Here is a 24,014-nt window from a genome sequence, read left to right on the forward strand (position 1 = left end):
GCTCGCCGCTCCCCATCGGGCGGCCCCGCTGGCAGCGCGGGGACGGCGCCCCGAGGCCTTCGCCGCCGCCGCCGCCGCGCCGGGAGGGCCCGCGGTGGGGTCGGGTGTAGGGGGTCGCTGCCCGCCCGGGGCCGCCCCCGCCCCGGCGAGGCGCACACAAAGGGCGGCGGCGGCGGCCGGGCCGCTCACCTGCGGCGGGAGGAGGCCTCGCCGGCGGCAGGGCCGCGGCCTGCGCGCTGCGCCCGAGCCCCGCGCTGGCGTGGAGGCGGGAGCCGGGAGGGAGGGAGGAAGGGAGGGAAGGCAGCGAGCGGCGGGCGGGAGCGCAGCGGAGGGAGCGGAGCGGGCCGGGCCGGGGCGGCCGCGGCGGCGGCGGAGGAGGCGGGGCGGGCGCGGCGGGTGCTGCCGCCTGCCGGGCCGCGCCGGCAACTGCGGGGCCGCCGCCAGCGGGGACCGCGCTGTCCCGGCGGGTGCCGCGGCCATGAGCGCCGCGCTGGTGGGGTACAGCAGCTCCGAGGAGGAGCAGGAGCAGGAGGAGGAAGGGGGGAACCGGGGCGGCGGCGCGCAGGGGCCCCCCGCGGCCAGGTGGGTGCGGTGGGGTGGTGGCGGCAGGAGCGTGCGGGAGGCGGCGGGAGCGCGCGGCCTTCCTCCTCCTCTTCCTCCTCTTCTCCTCTTCCTCTTCTTCCTCGTTCTAACCCCGCTCCGGTCCCGCAGCTCCGGCCGCCCCCGCCTGCCCGCGCCCGCCGGCCTGCCCGGAGACCCGGACCCGGAGGAGGCCGTGAGCGATGACAGCTCCCGGCACGGCGGCCGCGTGCGCTGCTTCCCCCACGAGCGGGGCAACTGGGCCACGCACGTCTACCTGCCCTGTAGGTACCGGCACCGGCACCGGACCGGGGTGGGACCGGCACCGGCACCGGACCGGGGTGGGACCGGCACCGGCACCGGACCGGGGGGATGGCGGCACGGAACTCAGGCGCTGCGCCCCAGGGTCCCGCCGGTGCCGGCGGGGATGCGCGGCCGGCGCTGCTCTGACGGCGCCGCCCCGCAGACACTGCCCAGGAGGAATTCCTGGAGCTGCTGGAGCTGCTGCTGTCCCACGCCCGCACCTACGTCCCGTCGCTGGCTGCCATGGAGGAGTTCCACCTGAGCCTCTCGCAGTGCGTGGTGCTGCGCTACCACTGGATCCAGCCCTTCGTTCGCTCCCTCCGGGAGCGCCTGGCCGCCTTCCACAGGTGGGTTTGGCAGAGCCCCGGGAGAGCGCTCCTCACACCCCTCCTCTGCCCTCGGGAGCCGTGTTTCTCCAGCATCCACGCCCTAAGGTGTCCCTGGAAGCTGGTGCTGGCAGAATATTAAAGCCGTGGGGATTTTTCCTCGCTGCCTCAGGATCAGGTTTTGGCTTTCCAGGATCAGGCCAGAGCTATGCCATCCCCTAAACCATGGATGGTTTTGTTGCTTACACCTGCCTCAGGCACTGGCTGAGCATCAGTTGCTTCAGGGCTTCTGTCACTGTCCAGGCTTTGAAGGGCTGGAAACAGGAGGGGAATTAATTAATTTGAGCCTCCAAGGTTCTGGTTGCACCAATTTGGTCCAATTGCAGAATTATATTTGCCCTATCTTTCCATGGCTTGGTATCAATCCTTGCCCCTTCTCATAATCTCCTTTTTTATTTTTTTTTCCCTAGACCTGAAATAGGATCTTTCTTATTTCAGGTTCTTCTGCGTGGCTGATCAAGTGAAGGTTTACACCAACCAGAACAAAACCAGGTGAGTGCACAGTGGAGCAGCCTGCCTGTGCCAGGAGAAGTCTGAGCAAGGTGCTGGGGAGATGGGAAGTGTCACCCTGCCTATCCCATAGTTGGGCTGTGTGACAACACAGTATGTTATCATCACCAGACATTTCACACCTTTCCCCAGCCATCTGTACAAATTTTTAGCTTTGGCGCTGATTCTCTGCAAGCCTTTGGTCTCATTAGCTGGCGTGCACAGCCTGGGGCGAGCAGAGTGGGACCACCTCTTTTGGCAGCAGTGCCAGTCGTGAAATTGTAGTGCAGGCCTTGCAAGAGCTGGAGAGAAAGAGCTGAGAGGGTGCTAATTCTCCTGGGTGTCAGCTTAGAAGCCTGATTCCAACGGAATGCAATTAAGGTTTTTTGAATGCCAAAGCAAAGGTGATGAAAATCGCAAAAAGTTGCTGAATCTGGTGGGAAAAGCAGCCCAAGTTAGTCATGGGTAGGAAAAAGGGGATATGGAACCTGGATGACACTTGAATCTTCTGCTTCCCCTGGAGGGGAAGAAATGATGACTCTAAATGACTCTAGAAAGTGTCATCCCAACAGTCCAGGAGGAGATGCTGACCTATTTGTCACATCTCTCCCGCTTGGTACTTCCCATTCCCTGCTTCCTCTCACTGTAAAATCTCTCCAGCAACTTCCACTTTTTTAATGCAGCTCCTGCATGGGTATGGCACTCTGCTGAAATTCCCATCCAGTACATCCTTTGCCTAGAAAATTAATTTTCATGTCCCCAAATGTACTGGGTTAATCTAGTAAATCTACATGGTTTATCCTGCATTCCTGCTTCTCCCTGCTACCACATAATCTGTTTTTCTTCAGAGTACAATCAACATCCTTGGATGCTTAAACCTGGCATTCCTCAGATGTTCTTGTGTAAGGGAGCAGGGAACTTGCCCAGTAGGAATGCAGGGCTAAGTATTCTTATGGCTGTGCTTTCTGCAGCATGAAAGGGTGCTTGCTGTATCTCCTTGCCTTTCTTTAGGACCTTTATTGGCTTGGAGGTCTCTGCTGGGCATTTCCAGCTGCTGGAGCTGGTCTCAGAGGTGGATGGTGTTCTGGAGGAATTTGACCTTCCCACATTCTACAAGGTGAGGTGTTTCCTGCTAACTCCCCTGCCAGTCTGGACATGCTGGCTGGTTCCCTGCAAGGTGTTCACTCAAATAAACAGGAGCCAGTTGCCAGTTGAATGGCAGCCCTGCTGTGCATGGAAGCAGGGTTGTCCTAGGATAGAATGGGCACTGTGGGACTGAAGACAATCCTTGTGTCTTTGCCTTGGGCAGCTTTCTTGGGAATTAGTTCAGCCTTTTTGCTTAGTACTAGCTTTGGGCACAGATTTGGGATTTTGAAGGGCCTGACTCCAGTTTGTCTGTCTCCAGAGCCAAGCAGGGAGCTCATGTGGGTTATTCAGAAATGACCCATGTACCTGCTCCAAGACTAGTTCTGAGAGATTCTCCCTAAGCTGAGCAAAGGGAGGCTGGGAACCAGGCAGCCGTGCCCACTGGTGTCGAAAAGGGCTGGGCTGGGAAACCCACGACTCGTCTTGCCTCCAGCACTGTCCATATCAGCTCTACAGCTGTTGAGATGGTAGAGGGGACTCCCAGCTTTGGGATCCTCCAGCCTTTGTGATCCCAGACAGGGCAGCAGCATCATGCCAGGTCTCCCACTGTGGCTCTGTGCTTGGAGCAAAGCCTCCTTTAGCCCTGGCGTTCTTCTCCTTGTTTTGTCTTCAGGACCCATCGTTCCACATCAGCTTGGCCTGGTGCGTCGGGGACCTGTCTGGCAGGCTGGAAGGGCAGTGTCTGCAGGAGCTCCAGGTGTGTCCCCGTGTGGTGTGGAGAGCAGGGGAGGGCAGAGCTGGAATCCAGCCACATCTCCCTGCCAGGGGTGGAGAGTGGGAAATTCTCTTCACTGAGCAGGACAAACTTCACTGGGCTGAAAGATGAGAAGCTTTTGGGGAGAGCACGACTTAAATTATCCTCCCAAGGGAAGTCAGAGGCTTCCATCTGCAAATGGCTTCATCTGTGACTTGCTTCAGAGAGGGAGCTGCCAGCTCCATCCTCTGGCAGATCTGCCCTCCTGGTACTGACTCCTGCCTCTGTTTTCCAGGACATTGTGGATAGGTTTGAGGAGTCAGCATTCCTGCTGCGTATCCAGTGGGAGCAAATTCGCTGCAAGTCAGGGAACAAGTACTTCTCCTTCCCCCTGAGGTAGGGGCAGGTGAGGCTGTGCCTTTTGGAGCCTTGAAGAGCCTGGTGCTGGGCCAAGGACTGTTGTCTGGCACAGCTCTGGGTGGCTTGGGCTGTCACGCACCTCCAGCCTCTTCTTGCCTGCTCAGCGTCTCTGCAGCGTTTGTGGCCTCAAGTCAGGCACTTCCAGTTGGAGCTGCTGGCTGAAGAGAAGTGTGTTTGTAGCAGATTTCATACTCGCTGCTGGATGTGCTGCTGTCAGCACTGGTGGTTCCAGACATCCCACGGTCGCTAATTTTGCTGATTTTTTAAAAAAAAGGAAAAAAATAAATCAAAAAAGCCATAGATGCCTTATGGGAAGGAGGAAGAAGGTAGCGTGGGAAGCTGCTACTAAAGGGAGAGTGTCTCACGCAGTGGGAAGTAGCACTACCAGATTGTTGGGAGGATCTGGGCATGTTTTGTGTAGCAAGAGGCAAGGCCATGGAGCTGGATCCTCTTCCTGAGTGTTTTCCTACTGTAAGCCATCTCAGACAAGTTCCTGAGTCATGCTGTGTCCCTCTCACACTGCTGCTGCCTCTGTAGAGACATTTCAGTGTCTGATCCTTTTGCCAAACAACAAGAGCTTGCTGCCAGGTGTGGGTGAGCCCTGAAACAGACAGTGTCAGTGTTTGCCTGAGCTGGGAGGGTGAGTCCCTCCCAGGCCACAGGTGAGTCAAGGGGTGGTGGCTCCTGTCCTGGCTCCACACTTTTTCCCTGTTTGATCAGCACCCCAGGTGGGTGATGACCCAGAGGGTCACAGGCTGGACATTGTCCCTTGGGATAAACTCCTTTTTAATCTTTTTGCTCCTGTGGGTTGGACAGCTTCATTCTCTCAGGTAGTTGAAACAGGATGCTGACGTGATATCCTGAATCTTTTATTCCATGTTTGTCCAGGACTTCTGAGCAGTAAAAATCTCATGTCATAAAATTGTGTCTGTGGTGTATTTCAGCTGTTTCCTTTTCGACACGCACAACTCCTGCAGGCTTCACGTGGGGCCACGTCTGTAAGTGCTCCTGTGAGCTCCGTGCTGCCTGTCCTGGCACACGAGAGTGGCTTTGTCTGTGGGAGCATCTCCTTACAGTCAGTATTTGTGTCCCTGGGAGCATCGCTGCTGCCAGCAGTCTTTTGAAGTCCTTAACAAAAAATCTATTAAGTCTTTAGCCAGTTAGTTTCCGGGATGGGGATCGGCAAGATAAGTTTCATTTGGGGGAAAGAAAAACAAACAAAGATAGAGATATATTTAGCCTCTGGGGACTTCAGTGAAACCGGTTTCTCCCGGGTTAATGCTCAACCGCCGGCCCCAGCCGGGCCTGGCACTGCACCCAGTTGTGTAACACCCGGTGTCAGAGACCCTCCGGACGGGGCACGGTGGCTGTGGGGGCAGAGGGCGGGATGCGGCGGCTGCCGGGGGTCCGGGCAGGGCGGGGATGGCGGCAGGGCCCGGCGGGCGGGGGCTGTGCCCGGGGCGGGGGCTGTGCCCGGGGCGGGGGCTCGGCCCGCGGCTCCACCGCGCACACGTGCGGGGGGGCGGCCCCTCCTCCGCCAGCCCCGCCTCAGCCCGGCCCCGCCCCGCCCGCTCCCACCGCTCCCCTCCGCCGCCGCCGCCGCGCCCGCCTTCCGCCAGCGCTCCGGTGCTCCCGGCGGCGGGCAGAGCGCGGCAGGGCAGCCGAGCGGAGCCGGGCCGTGCCGCGCCGCGCCGTGCCGGCCGCCCATGTGCCGCGCGCCGCCGTCCTGACCTCACGCACAAAAGGCGGGCCGGGAGGCGACGGGCCGCGCCTGGCAGCGCCGCCCATGCACCGTGCGCAGCCCCCCGCGGCGGCTCGGCGCCGGGCCATGAGGGCGGCGTAGCTCCGACACCGCCGCGCTCGGCCCGGCCCGGCCCGGCCCGGCCCGGCCCGGCGCGGCCGGGGGCAGCCGGACCCGGCGGCGGCGCGGAATGGCAGCAGGGGGCGGCGCCCCCTGGCGGGCGGGCGGGCGGCTCCCGCCGCTCGTGGTGCTGCTGGTGCTGCTGGCGGCGGCGGCGGGCGAGGAGATCAACGCCGAGGTGAGCACGGGCGGAACCGGGCTCGGCACCGCCGCACCGGCACCTGCGGGCCCGCCGCACCGCCAGCATTGCAGGTGCAGGCGGGGCGGGGAGCGGGGGGGGTCCGGGTAGCCCCCGGGGGTGGCGGGCAGCGGGTGTGGAGTGTAGGGAGGGAGCGCTTTGTGCCCGGAGAGGGAGGGGTGAAAGGGCTTTGGATAAAGGCTCTGCTCCACCAGCCTGCCGGGGGAAGGGAGCGGGGGTAGAAGGAATGAATAGATTTAATGTTTTGAGAAATTAAAATGTTAGGATGTTTTTGAAAAATAAAAGTGATAGGAAAAGAACTGGGGTATGGAAAGGGTTGGAGAACCTGGAGGAGAAGACTTGGAAAAGGAAAAAGACTTGGAAGAGGAACGAGATCTGGAAAAGGAAAAGACTTGGAAGAGGAATAAGACTTGGAAAAAGAAAAAGAATTGGAAGGAATTTAGAAAAAAAAGCTTTAAAGATTAAAAGGGAAACCCCTCTAATTTGGAAAATAAAAATGAAGAATAAGAGGAAAAAAGAAAGTTACAAAAGAGTAGTAATAAAGATAAAAATAAATTGCAATTAAAGCAGACAAGGGGAGGCGGAGGCTGGGGCAGGAAGGAAGAGCCGTGGCGCGCCCCAGCACCCTCCTGCCCCCCGCCCTGGGGCTGCAGCCCTTCTGCAGGACAGAAGCCCCTTTGTGGCTGCAGGCCGGGCTGGGGGTCCCAGGCTTCACATCCCTCAGCAGCTCCCAGGGGATGCCTCCGGAGGAGGATGGGGACAGGCAGCCTGGCCCCCTGCCAGCTGCCTTGTCCCTGGAGTCAGGGCATCCGGCAGCAGCGCCCCCGAGGTCACGGATCCCCCACCTTTCGGGGCAGACAGGGACCCTGTGCCCTGCTGGCAGCGCTGGCAGCACTGGCACTGAGCCCTGCGAAGGGACACACCTGGGGGACAGTCAGGCAGGGGACAGATCCTTCCCTGCCGGGTGTTGGGGAGCTGCAGGTGCCGCCGTGGGGCTGCTCCGTGCCGGGGCTGACGCGCGGCTCTCCCGGTTCAGGCATGGCTGCGGCTCTACGGGTACCTGCCGCAGCCCAGCCGCCGCATGTCCACCATGCGCTCGGCTCAGACCTTCTCCGCGGCGCTCGCCGAGATGCAGAAGTTCTACGGCATCACCGTCACCGGCGTCCTGGACGAGGAGACCAAGGCGTGAGTTTCTCCACTGTCCCCTTGCTCAAGCTCCACTCTCAGGCTCTGTGGTTTTCTCTGACAGCCCCAGGGCTCTGCCAACACCTGTGTGCTGTCCCCCTTGGGAGCTGCTTCTCCCCTTTTGGGGGCTGCACCTCTTCAGCCAGGATATCATCCCTGCTGTCTGTGGGTGCTGTAACCCCTCAGGGATCTTGGCTGTGGTGGGCTGAGCCCTGGCCTTGTGTCCTGCTGGCAGGTGGATGAAACGTCCCCGCTGTGGGGTCCCGGATCAGTTTGGAGCACGGATGAAGTCCAACATGCGTCGGAAGCGGTACGCGCTGACAGGGCGGCGCTGGAGCCAGAACCACCTCACCTTCAGGTACCCAACACTGCCAGGGAATCCCTCCCCCCAGCCCATGGAGAGCCATGGATCCCCTCAGTGCTGCTCCAGGCCTGCCCTAACGAATTCTGTATCCCCAGCATCCAAAACTACACAGAGAAGCTGGGTCGGTACCACTCATACGAGGCTGTCCGACGAGCTTTCCGGGTGTGGGAGCAAGCCACGCCGCTGGTTTTCCGGGAGGTGGCCTACGAGGACATCCGGCAGAAGAGGAAGAAGGAGGCTGACATCATGGTGCTCTTTGCCTCTGGATTCCATGGAGACAGCTCTCCCTTTGATGGCCTTGGGGGATTTTTGGCTCATGCCTATTTTCCTGGCCCTGGGATGGGGGGGGACACGCATTTCGACTTGGATGAGCCTTGGACACTGGAGAATGCGGATGTGTCTGGTGAGTTGAGGGCCAAGGAGGTGATAAAGGTCACCAGAGGAGTCTGGTGGCCTTCTGGGCTGGAGAGGGGGTAAGGGGCAAGGGGGTTGTGCTGGTGTGGACAGGAGTGGCAGGGAGGCCAGGTCCACCATGGGTGATGCAGACCAGTCCCATGGAGCACCCCTGTTGTAGGGTGCTGGGTCCAGGGGTCCACCTCATGTGGCATGTCCTCCACCCCCTCTGGCTGATGGTGCCTCTCCATGCAGGGAACAACCTTTTCCTGGTGGCTGTGCACGAGCTGGGGCACTCGCTGGGCTTGGAGCACTCGAGCAACCCCAGCGCTATCATGGCCCCGTTCTACCAGTGGATGGACACGGAGAACTTCCAGCTGCCCGAGGATGACCTCAAGGGCATCCAGCAGCTCTACGGTGAGGAGTTGGTTGGGGGATCATCCCAGAGTTGGGATTCTGGGAATGTGTGTGGGGAAATTGAGGTGCAGGTGCTGCTGGTCTGCATCATCACATCTCTCCTCTAACCTGCCCGATCCAGGTACCGCAGATGGGCACCCTCAGCCCACCAAGCCTTTGCCCACCGTGACACCCCGGAGACCTGGCAGGCCAGACCAGAGACCCCCTAAACCTCCCCCTCCGGGGAAACCAGACCGACCACCCAAACCTGGCAGCCCAGACCGACCTGACCAGTATGGCCCTGACATCTGTGATGGGGACTTCGACACCGTGGCGGTGCTGCGTGGGGAGATGTTCGTATTCAAGGTACCTGCCAGGACCCCCTCCTGCCCCTTCCTTGGGGATGTGGTGGGTCTGTGGGTGGGAGGAGCCATCAGCAAGGTGACTGTGTCCCTGTGTCCTCCCCATCCTGTGCCAACACCGTGTTTGTTTTCAGGGCCGGTGGTTCTGGAGGGTCCGGCACAACCGGGTTCTGGACAATTACCCCATGCCCATCGGACACTTCTGGCGGGGCCTCCCTGGGGACATCGATGCTGCCTACGAGAGGCATGACGGGCGGTTCGTCTTCTTTAAAGGTGAGCAGGGAGGCTGGATGGGAGGGCTGAGGTGGAAGTGAGACCCTCAGTGCCCCCCACAGAGCTGCTGAGAGCTGGTGGCTTCATCCCATCCTGACCCAGCTCCCCAGCCAGAGCTGCTGTGTGATCCCAAGGGGTAGGGGTGGCCACAGGCATCTCTCACTATCCCTATCCATTTGTGCAGCAGGATCTTCTCATCCCCCTTGTCCAACTCTTTCCCCCTCTAGGTGACCGGTACTGGCTCTTCCGAGAAGCCAACCTGGAGCCTGGCTACCCACAGCCCCTGGTCACCTATGGGCAGGGCATCCCCTACGACAGCATCGACACGGCCGTGTGGTGGGAACCCACGGGACACACCTTCTTCTTCCGTGGGGACAGGTGAGTGTGGGGTTCTCCCTGCTCTGCTGCCTCCTGGCCCCTCTCAGGGGGAGAATGTTGGGCAGTGGGGACCGCTGTGCTCCTCACCTACTCCCCACCTCCCTCCGCAGATACTGGCGCTTTAACGAGGACACGCGCTCGGTGGACCCTGGGTACCCAAAGCCCATCTCGGTCTGGGTGGGCATCCCTCCCTCGCCCAAGGGAGCCTTCCTCAGCCCGGATGCCTGTAAGTATAGAAGGAGTAGGGGGTGGGTGGTGTTGGTGGTGGGGGTCTCAGGGATGAGATGATCCCTCTGATAGCCTGGCCATATGGGATGAACTTGGGGAGAGTGTTTGGGAGTCAGCAGTGAATGCCTTTCTGAAGGGTTTCACCAGTCCTGGAGCAAAACCTGCTGTCTTGGGCATCTGCAGGAGTGCCTGGTTTCTGCACTGTCCTGTGCCCACTGACTTACTCCTTGTCTCCATCTTCTCTCCTCCAGCCTCCACCTACTTCTACAGAGGCACAAAGTACTGGAAGTTCGACAATGAGCGTCTCAAGACAGAGCCAGGCTATCCCAAATCCATCCTACGGGACTTCATGGGTTGTCACACGGAGCTGGTCCCAGACCCCAATCCCCGCTGGCCCGATGTGGACCGACCCCCCTTCAACCCTGATGGGGATGGGGGCACTGAAGGTGAGGAGGAGGAGGAAGAAGAGGAAGATGAGGATTACAGCGAGGGAGATGGCCAGCCAGGCAGGGACGTGGACGTGGTGGTGCAGATCGATGAGTACACACGCACCATGAGCGTGGTGATGGTGCTGGTGCTGCTGGTGCTGCTGCTCTGCATCCTGGGCCTCATCTACGTCATCGTCCAGATGCAGAGGAAGGGCGCACCCCGAATGCTCTTGTACTGCAAGCGCTCCTTGCAGGAGTGGGTCTGACCCTGGCTCCCTCCCCAACCACCCCCACCACCATGGTGCTAAGATGGACCTGACACCCCCTCCCCTTGACCCTCACCACGGCCTCGGCCCCTCTACCCCATTGTTGCTTGATGGCTCCAGCCTCAGAAAAGGGGGGATGCCCAAACCCCCCCAGCCCCTCCAGAGCAGCCGGGCTGGGACCGGGGATGGTCATGGGGGGGGCTGGAGGGCATCCAGGCCCTGCTTGCTCCCCAGTGCCTGTGCATCCCCCTAGCCATGACCCTCAGGCTGCCACCCATCACGTGCCTGCATCTGCCATGGGTCCCTGCAGGGTCCCTTCCTCCTGTGTGCCCGCTGCAGCTCGGATGGTGGGTGGGCTGGGGGCTGCTCACAAGTGCTGCGGGCTGGCAGGTCTCAGCCACGGGCACCTGCTGCGGTGGGGAGGGGAGGGCTGAGCTCATGGCTGTGTTTCCTGTTGAACCATGGGGATACAGGGATGTGGTGCCTAAAGACAGTGTGAGTTGGGAGATGCCACCTCTGCAGCCCTGCTGGGGCTCAGCTCAGTCCAGGCCCTGCTGCTGCCACTGTGGGACGAAGCCCTGGGGCTCGTGGCCCAGTGGGCAGGGCAGTGGGCACGGCCGCCTTGTATGTCCATTAAACGGGTCGGGTGTGTGGAAAGCTGTGGTGCCATCGTCCTTCCTGCTGCTGGGGTGCCCTGGGAGGGACTGGGTGAATTCTGTGGTAATGGGATTGTCTGTGGGGGTCACCATGCATGGCACCCTAGGGGACAGTGCCATGGTAGGGGATGCAGGGAAGGGGCCAGCAGTGTCCAGTGATGTCCCTGCAGCAGTCCCTGCCCTGGGGCTGCCACTTTAGGGGGGTCAGCTAAAGCAGCCCCCCCACCCCCACCAGTGGACAGAGCAGCCTTTCAGCAGCTCCATGGCAGTGACAAGGGCCTCGCTGGGAACACAGGGTGCCTTGTTCTCCCCCAGCCAGCACTGCTCTTCAGCCCCGGGCAGCCGCCTCCCTTCCCCGTGCAGGGGCCGTCGGCAGCTGCGGGACCCTCCTGGAGCCACTTCACAGGGTGCTGCAGCTCCCTGTCCCCACGCAGCCCTGTCGAGTTTCCTGGGGGGAAGGGGTGGCCATATCCTGTCTCACCACTGCTGTCTCGGCAGAGGAAGGCAAGAGGAGTCACCACTGCTGCAGAGTCAGGGAAATAATCATGGGAGTGGGAAAGATTAGACTTCAGGGGTAGGAAACTGGCTGTATCTGGGGAAAAATGTTGCTCATGTTGCAAAGTAAACCACAGAGATGGAGGTAGCGGTGTCCCTGCCTGTGCTGGTGATGGGATGATCACAGGGGTGGCAGCCAGAGCCAGGTTTGCTCTGCAGCTGCAGGTGCAGCCTTGGGGTGGGCAGCAAAGGCCTGGCACAGTTGCTGCACTGGTGGGGAGGTTGGTTGGGCTATGCTGGGCAAGGGGTTTGTGTGAACTTGACCCATCCCTGTGGGGATGACCCTGTGGAATTTGGGGAGCATCCCCATTTGGGAATTGACTCCAGTCAGCATCCTTGCTTCCTCCAGCTTCCCCTGCAGCAGGACCAGGGCCAGCACTGTGCCAGCACCTGTGCCCTGCCTCTTCCCCAGGCACTTCTTTTCTGCACCCCTGACCTGCTCCCCTTGCCCTGGTGCTCCAGCTGCTCTTTGCCTCATCCCCTCCTGCCAGCTCTGGTGAAAGGGTGGAAGGGTTCCCCCACTTCATGGATGAGGATATGAAGCCTTTGTGCTTCCCCCATCCTTCCCCCTCCCCAGGGCCCAGAGCTGCTGGCTCAGTTCCCAACTGCTCCAACCACTTCCCAGCACTGAATTACCCTGAGCTGCCCAGCCACTCGTCAGCCGCTAATTACTGTAAAAGGGAACGACTGATGCTGGCTCTCTCCCCATTTTCCTGGTGCTGGGGGGGAACCCTGTGGCCTGAGTCACCCATCCCCTGCCCCAGCCTCCATCCCTGCCCACACTGGGCAGCGATTTCCAGCCATGAGCCGATTCCCTGGAAAACACGTTTGGCTCAGGCTCAGCACATCGCTGCAGCCAAGCGAGAAGTCAAAATCAGGAACAGAAAACCTCTGAGGAATTGGGGGGAGTGGGTGGAAAAAGGTCTCCAAGTGGCTCAGGGCTGTTGTACTCCATCAGCCAGGCCTTGCTGGGTCACATTCCTTGACTTTTAACTTCTTTCAGTTCGGTTTTGACCATTTTGCCCAGATTTGTGCTTGTGTGGGTCTTCCCCAGAGCTGAGGGAGGACCCACAGCTCTGCTGAGACGGGAGCCCTGCCATGGGGCAGCCTGACACTCCAGCCTGTGCTGAACCAGACGGGCACCAGGAGCTGCCAAAAACCATGAACCTGGCCAAAAGGTGAGGCAGGAAGAAAGCAGGGCCGGGATTCACTCTCCCCACCCCCGCAGAGACTGCTCCAGAGGCCAGCACAGATGCATTTCCCACGGCAGATGCATTTCCCACACTGGATGCACTTCCCGCGGCAGATGCATTTCCAACAACAGATCTATTTCCCACGGCAGCAGAGTCTCCCTTCTCTCCTGGGAGCACAGAGAGCTCAGCGGGGTGCAGGGACCCCAAAGCCTGGTAGCTGGAAAAGATGCCTGGCTCTCAGGGAAAGCCAAAACTGGACAAGGATGCCCAGGACCAGCTGCTCATGGTATCCCTTCCATGGCAGGGGAGGGGCGTCCTTGGTGATTCAGGGTGGGACAGGAGCTGGGAACAATTCCCCAGCGGGAATTAGGGATGCTGGGAGCGCAGCCCAGGCCGCCACACTTGGTGAGCTGGGACACCGCTTCCCACCCCCTCCCGCTTTTCCCCGGATGCTGCAGCAGAGCTGTGCCAGGAGCCCAGGGCCATCTGGAAACGCTCATGGACAGCAGCAAGGGACCCGCTGGAGACAAAGCCCAGCATTTCAGCGGCGCTCAGTGAGGTGGGTTCTGCGCTGCCCTGCACACCCACAGTGAGGTCAGCTCACCCCTGGCCCCCCGAGGGTGTGAGAGCCCAGGAGGGGCAGCAGGCACCTGCTGTAGGGGACAGCAGGGTGGGAGCATGGGGAGTGCGAGTCCGGCTGAGCCTGGCCCTGGCAGGCACCGGAATGCCCCACCAGGCTGTTCCCTGCTGCCCAAAAATAGGTTGGAGAGCCTGACCTGGAAAAGACCCTGGGAGCTCAGCGTCCTCCAGGCCCTGCTGTGCTGGGCTGTGAGTGAGGGGTGACCAGGGCTGGCAGGGTCTCTCTGCCTGACTGGCACCATCTCAGGAGAATGCTCCTCTTCCTCTGCAAGCCAGGGCACAATCCCCTGTTCAGCGCTGAGGAAAGGACCCGGAAAACACAGAGGAAGCCGGGCTCAGTGCAGAGGAAGAACTGGGATTGGGATACAGCAAGCAGTGACTGGCCAGCTCAAGGTCGGAGGAAACAATGCTGGGGATGGAGGGAAGGGCTGTGGGGCCCTGGGAGGGGTTGAACCTGCTGCTGTGCTTGCTGCAGGCACAGCCCCACTGAGGGTGGGATGCACCCACCAGCCACACTGAGCTCAGCACCTGTGTGTGTGGCTCCTGCCCCTCTCCTCCCCTCACACCCATCTGGCACCCCCCAGCCTGCTCCTGAGTATGTGGGACCCCTCATCTCACACAAAGTCATTTCTGGGGCTGCAGGGGCAACACATGAAGTGATGGTGAAGCAGCTGGGCTGCAGGTCTGCTTCAGCACAACTTGGCTTCTCACCTCTAGCGGCTCTGAGGCTTTCCCCACTGCATCCCAGGTTAGCTCTCAAGGTGTACAACTGCTCCCTTACCCAAATGAATCGTGTTTGGGTGGTCCCATTTTGCAGCCTGCCAGGGGAAGCTCTCACCCCTCTCCTGCAGGCACCAGCAGTTCAGGAACATCAGCTCTCTCTGCACACAAAGTGGCCAAAGTCCCCAGTACCGTCACTTGGTTTTCCTGGGCGGTGGCCAGTGGTAAAACTCAAAATAAATATTTCCCCTGCCTCCAGTACTGCCTGCCCCACATTAGACAACAGCTGCAAAGGATTAACGTCGCCCTGGAGGTGTAATCCCTCTATAAAGATGACAACATTTGGCCCAAGACATCCAGGGAGATGCAGAATGGACAAGAAGCAGTTTGGCCTAGATTTTTTTGGATTCCTGCTTATCCCCCTGTGATCACAGCTCTGTGCTTCCATGTCAGGACCCACTTTATAGGAAGGTGACAAAGTGCAAGGGGACAAACACAGGCAGGGACAGAAGCTTGTACCTGTGTCCTGCCACTCTGCTGGGCTGGACACTCACATCTGCCCCAGCAGCAGAGCAAACAGAGAAAGCTCTCCAGGAAAACCCCGTCGCCTGCTTGCCCTGCCAGCAGCTGCCACCTGCCCAGGCAGAGCCTTGGGGTGTCCCAGCCTTGGCTTGCACCACAGTGACTGCCAGCTGCTCCAGCCCAAGCCTGCTGCTGCTGGCCCAGCCCAGGGTGGGTTCCTTGCTCCGAGGAGCTGCAGCCTGTGCACTCAGCGTATTTCAGCAGCCAAGCTTTCAAAGGGAAGCTTTGCCTATCATGCAGAAAGAAAGCGGCTCCCAGCACTGAGGTCCTGATCAGAGTGACCAAGTGAAGAACCTGGCCCCAGCCAATGGAAGACAAAGGTGAAAAGCTGGTGCAGTGAAGGAAAACTAATCTTTGGGTGGGCTCTGCTCTGGCCTGGGTTGAAACCAGGACTCCCCACAAAGATTCTTTTCTCTCCCATTAGACATGAACTGCAACAAGGACTTACAGAGGAAGGAAGGAGCAAGCCACCCAAGAAAGGTGAACGAGGAAGTATTTAAGATCTTTTCTTCACAGCTGCCTGGACTGAACTGTGACTCCCATCTGCCCACCCCTCACACCCAGCTGAGGCTGCCCTGGGAGCAGGCAGGCAGTAGCCATCCATGACTTCCATCTCTGCCCCACCTCCTTCCTGCATTCCTCCCCTCTTTCCATGTAAGAGGATGTTGCATCCCAGCCATATGAAAAGTCATAGGAATAAGAAGCTGAGTGCTCCACCACAGGAGTTTTGCTGCTGATAGGATGCTCTTCTCCCATAGGAAAAGCATCCAGCTTCACCCACCTTCAGCAAGATGGTTAAAGTTTTGATGGGAGAGAGGGATTAGAAGAGAAATATTTTGGAAGAACACTGTGTAAATCACCAAGCATCTGGTCGAAAGGAAAGAGCCAGTATCCGATGATGCTCCACTTTGTGCAGCAAGTAAACAGGAAGATTCAGTATTTTGTTTTGTATTTAAAAATACACAGAAGGTCCATATGGATGTAAGGGTTTGTGGCTGGGAGTTTATTCCAGCAAATCCGCTGGCACAGCTCCTAGAGGTCGGGCAGGAACTGGCAGCAAGGCCATCTGAGCTCTGCAGAGGCAGCCAGCTCGGGGCCCAGGGGAGCCCAGACCCTCTTAATGCATTAGGGCCGGTCACTCAAGGTGAGCTCAACTCCTCAAGGACAAGGGGCAACTCCAGCACAAGCCCCATCAGGACAGGGAAAGCAGCAGCAACTCCTGCTGAGTGTTCAGCTGCCAGACTGCCAAAAACAGATGGTGTTGAGCAAGGGCTTGCGGGAAAGGATGCACATTTTACCCTGCTGGGGTCTGATGGATCCGCTCAGCAGCTCCCCCAGCTCTGACAAGCTTTGCCAACATGGAGAAAGCCTCACCATGGACTTCATTAAGGCCAACCCTTGGCACACGATCCAGTGCGATTCCACTTAACAGATCGAGTCCAGCCAAGCCTTGACATATGTCAAGGCAAGATGGATGCGCTTTCTCATGTGGGCTTCCTTGGCTGGGCTCCTTAGAGCTAGCCAAGCTGCTCAGCTGCTAGAATTGCAAAGGCCTTCTTTCTGCAGGTACAATCCAGTCCCACGTGGCAGCAGCTCCAGATCAAAGCCCAGCAGCTCTAAAGGTGCAGGTGGGGCAGCTCCGTTACAGCTTTGCCACTGAGGTGCAGAGAGGCTGCACAGACATGCCAAACCTTTAAACCAGGTGGGGTCCCAGTGGTCAGGATTAAACCTAGAATCCAAGGCAGATGTCCCCCAGCAGGCTCTCCTCTTCCTGAGAGAGAGCAGCTTTATTCTACAGAGCAGCACAAGGTGTGAAATCTCCCCATTCACTGCACAGCCCAGGGAAGGATCAGTCCCAGCCCTCGGTACCTGCCCTCCAAAGTACTGATGGGGGGTTTGGCCCCAGGCAGGAAAGGCATCATCCACTCCCAGACTCACTCCATTATTGATGGAGTCTCTGGCCTTCCCTTTGCAAGTCTTTCTACAACAAAGGCAGATTGGTTTGAGGCAGGGAAGGGCAGCTTCAGCACAGGAAAAGATTTCCGCTCCTGTTATACTGCTTTGCTAAACCTCCCCTTTGATCCCTGGGGAAAGGGACAATTTGGCAGCTGGAAGGCTATTGTGTGCCTCATGCTGCTAAAGGTTTGGCTGAGAGCTGGAGTGAGCTGGTAACTACACAGCCAACAAAACTGTGCCCTAACAGGCAGGTAAGCCTAATCTGTCTCTGCTGGAGAAAATGGCTTCAAGGAAAAAGGGAATGAAAAACCCATTTTCATGAACGATATGAGTTTTTGTCATAGTACCTTCATGGATTAGACAGTTTCTGTCTTCTCTGTGGAAACCTCACTAATTTTCCTCTGACCAGACTGCTGCTGTTCACATCTGTGCTATCCCTTAAACAGTGAGGGTACTGATCAAAGTGAAGTTCAGAGGAAAATTCTAACATCTGGGTTCTCAAATAAATTATCTGGCACTTTCTGAAGCACTAAAATGTGCAAGTTAAGGATCCATCAAAGGAGGAAGAAGACAGAAACAGCTTTACAGAGCCAAATGTTTAATAACTTTTCAAGAACAAGTATTACATCCATATTTAGAGCATATATAAGAGATGGAAAACAAGGAAATAAAAAATAAAATTGCTAACTTCAAGAGGATACACTTAACTCCACAATTCCTGCTGAATCCCTTCTTTGGAGGCACAGTGGCCACTTTGAGCAAGACAAGACTGGGTACCAGGCCACCTGCAGACTTTAGGCTCAGCACTTCAGGAACAGCCAGGAAAACTCTGACTCTGTACAACCTGCACGCCAACATCTCTTCCCAATGTGGTGTTATTGCTGGACAGTGCAGAGAGAAAAGAAAGGAGACACTTAGAAGACTTGGCAGCGCAGGACAATAGTACTGGGAGGGCTCCAAGCACTCCCCAGACACCTCTGAGGCTGCTACAGCCCAGAAGGCAGTGACAGGTTCCCCAGAGGTGTTACCCACAGTTAACACTGCCTTCTACCTCCCACTATGATCAGCCCCCAACACCCTCCCTCAGCAGCTGGAACTTTGCCCAGGAATCTTTGCTAAAAGAAGTGTCTGCATTGGGACATGCTGGCCCTGGCAAAGAAGGTGATTCCTCACAAGCCTCAAAATTGCTGCATGTTGCTTAAGATCTCTCAATACGCCAGCATGTTCACTCCTCTCCCATCACTGCAGGAGCAGAGCTTGGCATCTCCTCCTGAGGGCAGCCATGGTGTCTCCTTCCCCCCTCATGGCAGCACTGTCTGCACTGGGCAGGGAAAAGATCAGAGGGGACTCATTTTGGACTAGAGGGACACAAACAGCATCTCTCCTGGAAGACAAATGTGGAGCTGCAGCTGCTCTGAAGAGCAAAATTGTTGAGCTGAGTCATGGATGAAAGCTCTGGAGAGATGCCGGGAGCCTGCAACTGCCCAGAGTCCTTCAACAACCACAGAGGACATGGGGAGCAGCTAAACAGCTCACCCTGCTCCTAGATGGGAATGACAATTCCCATGTGTTTTGGCAGGAAAGCTACACAGCAAGGCACCCAGACAGACTGCTCACCCTGGCAACAGAGAGGGTGCTCCCTGGCTGCTGGCCAAAGCTGGCAAGAGCTCTGCTGCCCGAAGAAACTCTGGGTTGTGAAGGCAGCAGGAGGCAGAGGAATGCTTGTCTGGCTCACTGCTCTCCCACCCTCCTTCCCACATCTAGCTCACCTTGGCCTTGTTCTGGACAGGCAGATACAGCTTGAACTCGGCTGGGAGCTCATCCTCTGAGTACAGCCGGTCAGAGAAATACACCCGTCGGATGCGACAGTTGGCGTGGATCTGAGAGTCAAAACACAGAGTCAGTCCATTTTCCACATGCTCTTTCCACATCCAGCTTTGGTGTCATGCTGCAACATGGATTCTTTGGCTCAGCAGCTGGAAATGTACTTCACTGTCTGCTTTTTTGAATCTTACAGGGCATCAGAGAAATGTTGGTCTGTGCCCTCTGCTCTGCATTAGATGCTCTCTCCAGGGATGAACAGTTGCTCCAGAGATTTGGCCAAGCTCTGGCATTTCTGCCAATTGAGATCTGTCTTAGTTGCTACGGGGATTCTCTGTTGTGAGCTGACCTCTGCTTTGCTGGTATCAGCATTTGCCAGAACACCCACAGCCTCAGCCTGCTGCATTTTTAACACACCCACTTCAGGGCCTCCCTGAGGTCAGGAATGAGCCTGTCCAGTCTGTGCTGCCTCCACTATCAGCTGGCAGCAAAGGAGCTGCTCTGGTCCCCCTCGTGAGAGAAGGCAGAAAACTCTCAGCTGACTGCCTGCACCTCAGGGCAATCCTGCAAGGAACTGCAACACTCCCCTCATATGAAGGAACAGGCACGCTTCATACACAGACATTCCTCAAAATAACACACACCACTGGACACTGTGAACATGACTCCCTAGCACATGGAACAAGTTCCATGTCCTCAGCAGGGACAAACACTGCATCAGCTCTGTCACAAGGGACTCAGTGAAAGCAGGGTCACTCCACTACCACTAGGAAACAAGCTTGACCAGGGGTATGAATTGTCTGTACATAGTGGGTCTTTCCCATTCAGCCAATCACTGTCCAGCCTATCTGGACAGCTAATTCCCAGCAGAGCTCCACCTTCATGGCATGCCACAGGCAATTGCAACTCTCACCCTAACCAGCAGCCAGCCAGAGAAACAAGAGGAAAATGGGCCTCCTTCATCCCAGTCTAGTCAAGTAAAGTGAGGCCTCAGTCAGACCTTTGCTCCCCTTCCACAGTGCTCTGCAAAGAGCAGGGCTGGCAAAGGAACCACGGAGGGCTAAAGCCAGATTCCCACCCACGTCAGCAGCCACTGGTTTCCCAGGGCTGGTTCTCACCTGCACTCTCAGGGTCTCGATGTAGTTGGTGCCGTAGGCGCGGCGCGTGAAGTCGGACAGGTTGAACTGGATCTGGTTCCAGCCGTCGTCCAGCCGCATGGGCATGGTGCAGATGAAGGGCTTCACCCGCGTCGTGCTCTGGTAGTTGCTCGCCCGGAAACGCCGACGGACGTTCTTATCATCCAGCACCTGGCCAAGGAAGGCAGGCTGCTCAGCCAGGGGCCGGCTCCCCAGCGCTACCCGGCTCCAAGAGGGCTCTCTACTCCCACCCCTCCATTCCACAGCAGAAGGAATTTTAACACAGGAAACAGACCCATTTTCAGGAATAGCAACAATGTGTTTGTGAGCTGACTGATGCCCCCGTACCAGAAAACCTGACACACCACATGGCCAAGAAAGCAAAACTGTTTTGGGGATCACTCACTGCCTGGGACAAGTTCCAACACAAGACTGCAGGCTCTCTGGCGCCTTCCTCAGTGGTCCCTGGAGGGGCCTCCCCACTGCACACTCCTCACCTGCACTTCAAAAGTGAAGTATTTTTTCAGGTTCTTGATGATCATCACTAGGAAAGGTAGTTTGATGCCCAGGGTCTTCTTTGGGTCAGCAGGGCACGTGATGTACGTGGTACTGAGAGGTGAGAGAAAAACACTTTAGGATCTCACACAGCACAAAGTGCACAGCCCGAGGTAACCCAAGTCTCTCCCTTGGCCCAATGCAGCCTTGGAGGACATGCAGAATGTGATCATAAGATCTCAGCAACAATCAGGGCTTCCTGTAACAGGAGGAGGAGTTTCACAGGTAACTGCAGGCAGAAAAAAATAAGACACAAAGGATGCATCTCAAATTGCACTTTTCTCACCCAGGGCATGAAACACCTTCCTGGACAGCTTCACCTCCCCAGTTTCAAGGCCATGTCAGCGCTGTTTCTTAACACAACCTCCTCCTACCCTTGACTGAACAGGTCAGACCATGGCAGAGGCCCTGTGTGCTCTATGTGGCTGAGAAAACAGAGGTCATGAGCCCTAGAAGCACACGTCACGCCTGGCAAGTTCTGTATCAACACTTCTTGGAGGAAGAGAAGCCTTGGCTCAGTCTGTCTGCAGGACTCCACTGCCCTTATAAGGAGTGCCCTGCTCTGAATCACCCCTGGAGAAGCCTTGGAGACTCTGGGCCCGCTCATGGAGCTGGCGTCTGTCTCCCGGGGCGATGGAGACGAGGTTGCTAAGAGAAGCTCCATAAGCAAATCCCCTCATAAATCTCCCTTTGATCTTCCTTGTGTAGGGAGAGCAGCCGTCACGTGAGGAGAACAGGCCCAAGACAATACAAGAGACAGCAGACAGTGCTGCTTTTCCAGTAACTGGCAGTTCTGACTGAGGCTGGGTATTAAATACTGCTTTTTTTCCCTTTAAGTGATGGAAAAATAATGGGATTTTATTTTTTATCCCTTAGCCCTACTGAGGGTGAGAGTGAGAGCTCTACAAGCACATCCAGGGAATGGCACAGCATACTGCCAGAGAGGAGTATCAGTGATATGCTCCAGATTCTTCAATTTATTGACAAAGACATCGCCATCACATTGCTGTAGTTTGAAGATGATGTCTGCTAGGCACTGATATCTTTCACTCTGCTTCAGGGCAGAGTGCTGTTCCCCCAGAACAGCAGAAGAGGCTTCTCCTACCTGACATTTGTTCCTTCAATCTCCAGCACCAGTGACTGAATGTCATTGTCCGTGATTCGCTTGATGTGGCCATTGCGCACCTGGAACAAAAGTGGGGAGGCAGAACTGCCGTTACTGGAGAGGGAAAAAAAAGGCACATGCAGCTCCATTAAAAAAAGGAATAAGACCCCAGGAGGACCCATCTACATTCACTTGGCTCCAACTCTCCTGGACCTTGCTGTTTCCAAGGCTTTGATCACTGCCCCAGAGTGCCAGTAACAGTTTATGGCCCAGCATGCTGCACGTACACCGAGTGCAGGATTTCCATCTATCAAAAGACGCTGCAGCGAACACAAGGGACTCAAACCTCACGTCAGAGGCCCAAATAAACAAACATAAAAGAGTAAGAATCAAACTTGTGTGCAATAAGGGGTAAAAACAAGGACAAGCAATACAGGGGAGCCAACAGCCAGCCACTGGTCACTAAGGTGACTTGGTCTGTTGTGCTGGGCATGGCTGACTGCCTCTGGGGAAGGGCTGGACACCCACACACTCAGGCACACTGAGGCACACACTCTCTCCACCAGCACAAGCAGTGCACATCCTACTAAGGCCAAAAATTAATGGGTTTTTCCCATGTCACATAAACTTGAGATATTCCCTAAGATCTAAAACAAGTAGAAATGACAGCCTGCTGGTTCTTTTTGCATAGATATGAAAGTCAGCATTAGGACAGCTATGAACCCAGTAATCTTGGGCATGCACCTAGGACATGGGAGAATGTCAAACACTGTTTCTAGTTCTCACCAAAATGACAGGGACATTTCATGCACTGCTGAAAGAGCAGAGCAATCCTCACGACAAGCGCACCCAGGTTGGCCATGCTTCATGCAAGAGAGACTATTGCAAGAAAAACAGCTGAAAGGAGCATTGCTGACATCCACCCTGCAAGCAGAGCTCCTGCTGGCCTCTCATGGGCCACACAATTGTAACAGTGTCACCCTGCATAGGACAATTCACAAGGAAAGGTGCCTCCAGAGGTCTCCAGTCCAACCTCCACCTCCAAGCAGGGTCAGCCCAGCCTGCTTATGGCTTATCCAGTCTGGCAGCACACTACATCCCTTTGTCTAAGAGTCTTTAATGCGTCCCGTCCTTGCACCATCCAAATAAGCTGTTGATCCTTTTCAAAAGTCACGAATATTTGTGCAAAATGCACACATGGGCAGTGTGAGGCATCCCAGTTCTTCACAGAGCTACATGGGAACCCCACTGATGGGAAACAGGATGGGTCTGTGCTTCCTGTCCCCCATCTCACTACTTGTAAATATTCACCCAGGCCCACTCAGGTCAAACACCACTGCTGTTTGAATTGCTTTAAAGGCTTTTGTTCCTGCTGAAACCACAAAAAATTCAGCTAGGGCTCATGTACAAGCCACCAAATACAGGCTGTAGCCTTGATCTCCTTGTAACAAGTATTTTGCAGAATTACTAAACCATGGATGGTTTGTGATGGGGGAAAGCAGCACAGCTCTACATCTCTAAACATCCTGAGGAGGGCTCCTTGATGCACGACAGCCCAGAGAAGGCACGGGGCCCTGAGCAGAACCACTCTAAAAACTGACAGGAGGGAGAAACAAAGTGATGAGACATTCACAACTTCTCCTACACACTACAAGCTGTCACACAGCCCACTTCTCCATGCCTTTGCCAAGCCTGTTTGAAAGGTGGGTCATTCACCAGAGCAGACCCCCACCTCAACCCCCACAGTGGCCACAGGACCTTGGGCATCCCGCTGCCTGTGGCCAGTGCTGGACACTTCTGCAGCTTTCCCACAGTGCTGCAGCTTCTGATGCCCGGCGGGCTTTTCTGCCCAGCAAAGGCAGAAAATACTCATAATAACAATTCCCCTCAGAAACACCCTGAGAGGCCCGGTACCCAACAGATAGCGGTATCCCGTTCCCGGGGGTCTCGGTAGCCCAGAGATGGCGGTATCGTGTTCCCGGGGTCCCGGTACCCGGTACTCAGAGCTGGCGGTATCACGTTCCCGGTACCGCAGAGATGGCAGTATCCCATTCCCGGGGTTCCGGTACCCCAGAGCTGGCGATATCCCGTTCCCGGTACCTCAGAGCTGGCGATATCCCGTTCCCGGTACCCCAGAGACAGCGGTATCCCGTTCCCGGTACCGCAGAGCTGGTGGTATCCCGTTCCCGGGGGTCCCGGTACCCCGGCCGCTGCCGCGGGGCCCAGAGCGGCCCCTCGGTGTCCGGAGCGCTCCGGGCGGCCCCGGGCCTGCCCTGGGATCCTGAGCCGAGCGGCCGCGCCGCTGCCCGGGCCGCGCCGCTTGCCGAGCCCGCCGCCTCACCTTCTTGTCCCAGATCTGGAGCGGTTTGCTGCCGATGCTGTAGAGGACGGAGAGGAAGCCGCTCTGGAAGGTGTTCTTGAACATGCCGGGGCCGGGCGGGCCGCGCCGGGCCGCGGCCGCCGCTCTGCCAGGACACGGCGGATCCCTCCGCGCCGCGCCGCCGCCGTCACCGAGGAACTACTTTGGGCGGCCCCGGATGCACTTCCCGGTGCCGGTGTGTGGGAGCGCTGCCACGGCAACCGCGCCGCCGCTCCGGCCTGCCCTCCGTGCCTCGGCCGGGCTGCTGGAGCCGAGTCCTCTGCCGGCCCTGCCCTCCGTGCCTCGGCCGGGCTGCTGGACCCGAGCCCGCTCCCGGCCGTGCCCGCCGCCGGCCCTGCCCGCTCCGGGCCCTTCCCGCTGCCGGCC

The 24,014-nt window shown here is 57.4% G+C and overlaps 3 protein-coding genes across 6 annotated transcripts; 2 read left to right on the plus strand and 1 right to left on the minus strand.

Annotated features, from left to right (window-relative positions):
* Positions 1-449: 449 nt before the first annotated feature.
* On the plus strand, positions 450-4,645 carry USB1 (U6 snRNA biogenesis phosphodiesterase 1). 3 transcript variants are annotated; one of them, XM_033070040.1, is made up of 7 exons: positions 450-582; positions 712-863; positions 1,046-1,229; positions 1,707-1,760; positions 2,769-2,874; positions 3,517-3,600; positions 3,893-4,645. In XM_033070040.1, the coding sequence occupies exons 1-7, from the start codon at positions 479-481 to the stop codon at positions 3,995-3,997; spliced, it is 789 nt and encodes a 262-aa protein (XP_032925931.1). In that variant the 5' UTR covers positions 450-478; the 3' UTR covers positions 3,998-4,645. The 3 variants fall into 3 exon arrangements, with proteins under 3 accessions (XP_032925931.1, XP_032925930.1, XP_032925929.1); XM_033070039.1 differs by having other exon boundaries at positions 450-863; XM_033070038.2 differs by having other exon boundaries at positions 450-863; positions 3,517-3,985.
* Positions 4,646-5,948: 1,303 nt separating this feature from the next.
* Positions 5,949-11,007, plus strand: MMP15 (matrix metallopeptidase 15). Its single transcript, XM_033070005.1, has 10 exons — positions 5,949-6,056; positions 7,114-7,262; positions 7,498-7,620; positions 7,722-8,029; positions 8,275-8,436; positions 8,558-8,781; positions 8,912-9,050; positions 9,278-9,428; positions 9,539-9,654; positions 9,908-11,007. Exons 1-10 carry the CDS (start codon positions 5,949-5,951, stop codon positions 10,348-10,350), a joined length of 1,923 nt encoding a protein of 640 aa, XP_032925896.1. The 3' UTR covers positions 10,351-11,007.
* A 6,225-nt stretch (positions 11,008-17,232) lies between these two features.
* On the minus strand, positions 17,233-23,781 carry CFAP20 (cilia and flagella associated protein 20). Of its 2 annotated transcripts, XM_033070024.2 has the most exons (6): positions 23,610-23,781; positions 21,269-21,348; positions 20,106-20,217; positions 19,591-19,779; positions 18,421-18,531; positions 17,233-17,532 (listed from the first exon to the last, which is right to left on the minus strand). In XM_033070024.2, exons 1-6 carry the CDS (start codon positions 23,691-23,693, stop codon positions 17,527-17,529), a joined length of 582 nt encoding a protein of 193 aa, XP_032925915.1. In that variant the 5' UTR covers positions 23,694-23,781; the 3' UTR covers positions 17,233-17,526. The 2 variants fall into 2 exon arrangements, with proteins under 2 accessions (XP_032925915.1, XP_032925914.1); XM_033070023.1 differs by lacking the exon at positions 17,233-17,532 and having other exon boundaries at positions 18,412-18,531.
* Positions 23,782-24,014: the final 233 nt, after the last annotated feature.

This window comes from Catharus ustulatus, chromosome 11, assembly GCF_009819885.2.
Source record: "Catharus ustulatus isolate bCatUst1 chromosome 11, bCatUst1.pri.v2, whole genome shotgun sequence".
Lineage (NCBI taxonomy): Eukaryota > Metazoa > Chordata > Aves > Passeriformes > Turdidae > Catharus > Catharus ustulatus.

Bases quoted from the DNA above. Each gene is read 5' to 3' on its own strand.
- CFAP20 (XM_033070023.1), bottom strand. From the start codon at position 23,693: ATGTTCAAGAACACCTTCCAGAGCGGCTTCCTCTCCGTCCTCTACAGC. The intron at 21,349-23,609 runs GTGAGGCGGCGG...CTTTTGTTCCAG, and splicing joins TCCAGATCTGGGACAAGAAG to GTGCGCAATGGCCACATCAA. The intron at 20,218-21,268 runs GTAGGAGAAGCC...CTCACCTCTCAG, and splicing joins ATTGAAGGAACAAATGTCAG to TACCACGTACATCACGTGCC.
- MMP15 (XM_033070005.1), top strand. From the start codon at position 5,949: ATGGCAGCAGGGGGCGGCGCCCCCTGGCGGGCGGGCGGGCGGCTCCCG. The intron at 8,782-8,911 runs GTACCTGCCAGG...GTTTGTTTTCAG, and splicing joins GGGAGATGTTCGTATTCAAG to GGCCGGTGGTTCTGGAGGGT. The intron at 9,429-9,538 runs GTGAGTGTGGGG...CTCCCTCCGCAG, and splicing joins TTCTTCTTCCGTGGGGACAG to ATACTGGCGCTTTAACGAGG.
- USB1 (XM_033070038.2), top strand. From the start codon at position 479: ATGAGCGCCGCGCTGGTGGGGTACAGCAGCTCCGAGGAGGAGCAGGAG. The intron at 1,230-1,706 runs GTGGGTTTGGCA...TTCTTATTTCAG, and splicing joins CGCCTGGCCGCCTTCCACAG to GTTCTTCTGCGTGGCTGATC. The intron at 2,875-3,516 runs GTGAGGTGTTTC...TTTTGTCTTCAG, and splicing joins ACCTTCCCACATTCTACAAG to GACCCATCGTTCCACATCAG.